At 42.2% G+C, this 6,053-nt stretch overlaps 1 protein-coding gene across 1 annotated transcript; it reads right to left on the bottom strand.

Moving 5' to 3' along the window:
* Positions 1-2,939: 2,939 nt before the first annotated feature.
* On the bottom strand, positions 2,940-5,442 carry LOC147432360 (mitochondrial adenine nucleotide transporter ADNT1-like). The gene is made up of 3 exons (XM_086491568.1): positions 5,105-5,442; positions 3,263-3,519; positions 2,940-3,166 (listed from the first exon to the last, which is right to left on the bottom strand). Exons 1-3 carry the CDS (start codon positions 5,440-5,442, stop codon positions 2,940-2,942), a joined length of 822 nt encoding a protein of 273 aa, XP_086347694.1.
* Between the last annotated feature and the right edge of the window lie 611 nt (positions 5,443-6,053).

Here is a 6,053-nt window from a genome sequence, read left to right as displayed (position 1 = left end):
TTTGTACTCGTGTGAGCTTTTATCACATTATGAGATGCTAGAGAAGGAGCAACTCATAAACTTTGAGGATTGATTGTTCTATTCATTGATGTTTCATTTACACCGCCACTTTGTGTGTATTCAAGAGCATGCATCAATTGGGTGAAACCTCAGGTGTGCAATGTGCCAAAGCGCGTCAAATCTAGTCTCCATCATTGCCCAATGTTAAAGCTTGATGAGCTCCTTTTGACATTGAGTCACTGAGCTTGCTAGTCCCTACTCAATTGACTCCATTTGTTGTGCATCGATTTGCATATTCCATGACTCGTCAACCCTATAGACTTGTAGTATGAGTGCATTTAAACTTGTGCTCATTATGATAGTTGGGGCTTCACATGCATTGCTGTAGCGCCATGATCGCCTCCTCATGTAGGCAAAAGAGCAAAAAGCAGCCATGGCACGTTGGTTGCAGAGGGGATGAACGCGATGACCTTCTATCCCGCCAAGAAGAAGGAGCCGGTTCCTTTACAAATGTCCGTTTGTAGCCCCCTCCACTGTCGAACCCTCCTCAATAACCCTAACTCATCCTGACCCTACCCGCCCTTCCTTTTTGTTGCTCATGCACTTCTCCTACTTTGCCTCTGCCTCTGTCCTCTCTGCTTTGAACCTTGTTCACACCCTAACCCCCCTCCCCTCCAACTAAACATGGCTAGGAACCTTATTAGTGAATATGGGAATCTCCTAATTCCCACTTTGTAAATGTGGTGAAGTTTTATCCATGATATAATACTTTGCTATGTGTTTCAATCATCGTTATTTTCTTTCCAACCATAAAAAATGTCAATGAGAAGCTACTTGTTGTATCTTTGAATCCTGTCATTAACTTATTATCATAAATGTGGATAAATGTGTAGAGAAAACTTTTAGAAAGACCATACTATGGCAACTTGAAACGTACCCAAAATGCATTACTTTTTGAGTAATCACTTCAACTTTACGACATCCATTGTTGAGTAGGTTTGATATTTTGAGAAAAATTTTTGTGCTAAACTATTTGATCAAGCCCAATCAATGTCATGTCTCTCTAGAATTCTTAATACATGCGTATTGTTTACTATAGTCCTTTCATATTGTCCCAAAATCATCATCGATCTCAAACTATATCAACAAGATTGTGAAATGTCTAATCCAAAAAGTAAGGTACAATATGCTTGTTTACTAAGTTCACTAATGACAGAGGAATCTCAAATCTCGAGCGAGATTTTCCAAGCAATCCCTAAACCGGGCAAGACTGGACACGACACACTATACAAAACAAAAAACAAACAGGATTTTTAAGGTAACTTCAAGCACAACAAAAAAAACTAAAACAAGATTACACCTAATTTTAATGGTAAAACGACCACATATTTTTGACAGAAAAACCCCCTTGAACAAGGGTTTGGTAGAATGTTTCCTTTGATGGGCTAGAACAATTGGAACCCATACAATGGCATGTTGATATTCCTCTTCTTGGAACTAGTTTCCCTAACATATTGGAAGCTCATTTCTACCACCATTGATCCTTGTTGGGAATAGTGGCACCATGATTCCAATGGATATAAATCTCCTATTCCTACCTCCCTACATGTAGGACCATGAGACTTACACTAAAAGAGTAAGGCAAGGAAACAAACACCATTGTGCCACGTTCAAACAAATGTGTTGGCTAGGAAAGGTAAATCTCAGGGTCCCTAATCATTGACAAATTTGGTTTTCAAGGAGTTGGGCAAGGAAACTCACAATAGATGAGGCAAGAAGGTTCTCAAGTTCAACCGTCGTCATTTTCAACAATAATATAGTATAAACAAAACCCTTCAAAAAGTCTCTTTGAAAGAGACGCTGACTCTTTCACGTACGGGCAGGGACCAATGATTGAAAAAAACTTTGTTCTGAAAACTTGGCAAACCTATCTATGAGAATTTTAGTGGTACACTGACTAAATTTGAAGGTTTTTACACCAAATGATGCTAAATTTCTCTAAATTTTGTAGGTTTTCTCACTTTCAAAATTAAAATTTAGAGGTAAATCTCAAATTTTGCAGGTGGGATTGCACCAACCCTAGGTTTTTTTTCAACCCCTCCCCCTATCTTTCTCTCTCCTCGCTCTCTCTCAATCTCTTTTAAAACAAAGTCTCTGAAGGAGCCTGCGTCGGTGTGGACTTTGTTTCAGAGAGATTGAGAGAGATAGAGGAGAGAGACAGAAGAGGAGGAGGGGATCGTATATGGGTGAGGGAAGGTTGTAAGGGAAGCAGCTAAGAAGGCTGAGATCGTGCATGCTGTAGGATCCACATATCTGTACTGATGTGCATCATGCGACCTTGTACTCTGTCACAAGGAGAGCTTCTACATGTTGATGCAGCCCGATCTAATCTCTTGTCGCACCATTATTTTTGGTGTTGCGGCTTGAGTAGGTTTTTCCCAACCCAATTAAGTATCCAGTGTGAAGAATCATGTTGGTTGCTGGACTAAGCGAGGTAGGGGAGGGAGAGCACCCGCTCCTACGAGGAAAGATTCCATAAGTTCTGTTGGGGATGGGTAGAGGCAGCAAAAGGAGACCTTCGGAGAGGCGCAACTGCTAAATCACACTTCTCTCTCTCCCTCTCTCTTTTCTTTTTTTTGATATGAAAGCACCAGACTAGCGCTCACCCGGACTTATCATTTAAATTTCCCTTCTTTAAAAAATTAGAGACTCTTACAAATCAGTACTACGGCCGATGTGCTTTCAAATCGTTCGTCCATTTACAATCTCTTCTACCTCATTGCTATTGCAGATTGCAAATTCACTTAATCTGATATTTGGAATTAAACTCCAAGAAGATCCTTCATCACCTTGTATGTCACAAACGTTAAAGAAATAGAAGGAACAACCTTGCTAGATTTGGGAATAAGGCCTTTGTACAAGGCTCCAAAGCCTTCATTTCAAATAGTCTTCAAAAAAGCATCAATCATCCCAGTGTATTGAATCAGTGCCTTCATCTGACTATCCGTAGTGATGACAGAGGAGGCACCCTTCCATCCCACCATCTGCATCCTCCTCCGTACCACATCAAGTGGATATGCTATGGTCTGGTCCACTGTACCTACTGCTGCTCCACATCCAAGTTTTGTAAGGACGCTCAAATCAACATACTCTTCTGGCTTGGTTGCTATGTTCCTCTTCACCAGCTAGTCTTTGAGTGATTCATATACCGCAAAATTCAAGCCCACGTATGGGATGACACCAATAACAGATGGAAACCAACCTTTGTAGACCGCTAATGGTCCTTCCTCTTTCATTATCGTTGACGCTGCATGGAACATTCCTTGATAGCGCATTGGTGAATCCTCTGTCTGCACTGTAAGCCTACCCTGAACCATTTCCATAGGATACGTGGTAGATACTACAATAATTATGGCACATGCACCAGCTCCAAGTCTTAGTAATGTTGTAAGCTCAGCATCCTCTCGCCCAGTCTCGCTCCTATACAACCACAAAATTTCACTTAAAGCTTGTTCATAACTGTAAAACTTCACAGCAGAGTTAGGAATTATTCAAGCACAGTTTGTTCCATTCCCTTTGAAAAATCTAGCTAAGCCTTCATTGACCAAATGTACTTCAAGACTTGCACCATGCCATTATATTTAGGCTTCAGTGGATTTTGAACTTGAAGAAGAATCTTTAATTGTTCAGAGCCATAACACTTCGTGAAACTCCACCAGCCACACCTCCAACAATGAGAGACTTGCAAACGGCCATTGCTTTATCGAGGCTTGACTTTAGCAGTTGCAAGTTTTCTTTTTCAGCAAGAGTTGCAAGTGTGGAGGCAGCCGATTCTTCCCCAAAAGCAGAGGAGATTTTTGGAAAAAGGCAACGTTCCCATGAGAGGCAATCTCCTCTTCCGTGCTACTATGACATCATGCATGCTCCTTCTGTATCATGGAAGAACTAGGGCAAAGCAACAGTGTAGGAAGCTAATGGAGTGAAGTTGAGTCATGAAAGGGAAGGAGAGGAAGAGCCACTTGGGTGGGGCGAGCGAGTTGAGAAAAAGGACAAAGGCACCTTCAGTTGGAGCCGCTACCACACCTGCTGCTGCAATGAGCAACATGTAGGCATTAGGATGGATGGTGGTTGCCGGTGATTTAGGGCACAACAAAGATCTCTCTCTCTCTCTCTTACCCTTAAAATAAGCTTCTCATCAATCAGTTTCTCTCAAGGCAAGTCCACACAATACAAGTACAGTCATAAGTGTTTACATGACACATGGATCTTACAAAATTTGAAAATAGTAAAAGCCACACTTTGACTCACAAGACCGCATCAAATTTATTCTAATAAACCAGATGACTTTGCATGTGACCTAAGACTAAAGTATGTATCCCATCACACTACACAGTTTGTGTTGCTTGCTTTAGCCTAGCTAAATCACCCATCACTCATGAAGACGATTCCCCTCCAATGCGCTAAATATATATGTCCGTCCTGGTGACAATACCAACAACTTGTCTTGAATGATTGACAATAGGAATTCGATATATCTTGTGATTCAACATCAAGATTGCAGCATCTGACACCGTCTTGTCTGCAGGTAAGGTTATGGGAGGGCTACTCTCATGACCTCTTGAACTTTTGAATTCAACCCATTGGTCGCATTGGATTTGTCTTTCTAATTAGATAAGACTTCAATACACTCTAGATTCTCATTTATCACAGACAATCCTGAGATTATTATTATACAGTGTTCGGGAAAAGTGTGCCTCAGCTTAGCCTTGAGCCGGTTGCAAAATCAAAGTAGCCGGTTGAGGGGAGGACAAGAAGGAGAAAATTCCGCTTAAAATACATGGAAAATAGTGTAAATTTGCAAAAATACTGCCTAGAATTGTAAAATTTCCGATTGAGATTTGTCTTGGAGGGATTTTTGTATGTTTGTCAAAATGATTTTTCCCGAAGTGAGGTATGAATAAACTGGTGATCAATCTCCTCCAGGCATTGACCTGGTTGTGCTGTGTAAATAGTGGTTGACATAACATCAGCAAGAAATGTCGATGGCTATGCCTCTTCTTTGAAAAGAATAGACTCATAGTGCTTAGATATAAAGAATGGAAACGTTCTCAGGTCACTCGCCAGATGGGAGGACGGTGGGGGATCCGGTGCTTTCATTACCTTGATTATGTTATATGGGTTTTGAGAATCCTGCAAGGAGAAATAGGCCACTTGGCAATACTTCATTGGAGGAGATGACGCTAGTATTGCCAGGTAATAAAAAAAGGGCATGCGTGCGGTGCGCTGCTTTGCTAAAAATAGGCCACTTGGCAATACTTCATTGGAGGAGATGATGCTAGTATTGCCAGGTAATAAAAAAAAGGGCATGCGTGCGGCGCGCTGCTTTGCTAAAAATATGCCGAAAAGCAGGCGCAGCCACCACCTTAGAAAAGCAGCCACCATCTTATATAGCAGCAGCGCGTCCTTCTTACCGTGCAGTAAACTAAGCAGCACGCGCACACACACAGAGAGAGAGAGAGAGAGAGAGAGAGAGAGAGAGAGAGAGAGAGAGAGAGAGAGAGAGAGAGAGAGAGAGAGAGAGAGAGAGAGAGAGAGAGAGAGAGAGAGAGAGAGAGAGAGAGAGAGAGAGAGAGAGAGAGAGAGAGAGATGACTTCCCTTCACCCTGAGGAAGTACATTCACCCTGAGAGGCTCGGCTCACATGTGCGCTTGACAGAGAGGGAGTCGTTGAATCCATAATAGCTCCATATTCAGTAGGGTTCAGGATTGTGACGGCCGGTGTAAAGAGCAAGACCACTTGGCTCCATCACAAGTGTGTAGGCACCAGGAGAGGGGTTAGTTGAGGAGCTCCAACTAGTGAGGTTTTGTCCTGGTAGTAGGAATTGAGTGCTGGTGAGCGTGTCTGTAGGGTAATCTGCACTTTGCCATATGACATACCCGCTGGAATTGCGCAGAACCAAACTTACTGGGTTTTCCACGACCTCCATTGTGGTGACTCCTTTGTTAGTAGTGTTAGATGACCAGATGACCGATTTCCCCTTCCTCAAGAAGCAC

The sequence above is a fragment of the Adiantum capillus-veneris genome, chromosome 20 (assembly GCF_014529385.1).
Source record: "Adiantum capillus-veneris isolate H3 chromosome 20, ASM1452938v2, whole genome shotgun sequence".
Taxonomy (NCBI): Eukaryota; Viridiplantae; Streptophyta; class Polypodiopsida; order Polypodiales; family Pteridaceae; genus Adiantum; species Adiantum capillus-veneris.
The sequence above is the reverse complement of the archived record's forward strand: the minus strand, read 5'-3'. Positions and strand labels throughout refer to the sequence as shown.

Bases quoted from the DNA above. Each gene is read 5' to 3' on its own strand.
- LOC147432360 (XM_086491568.1), bottom strand. From the start codon at position 5,442: ATGGTGGCTGCTTTTCTAAGGTGGTGGCTGCGCCTGCTTTTCGGCATA. The intron at 3,520-5,104 runs GTTTCCATTCTT...GAAGTTTTACAG, and splicing joins CTGGCGAGTGACCTGAGAAC to TTATGAACAAGCTTTAAGTG. The intron at 3,167-3,262 runs GTTGGTTTCCAT...AGAGGAACATAG, and splicing joins ACCATTAGCGGTCTACAAAG to CAACCAAGCCAGAAGAGTAT.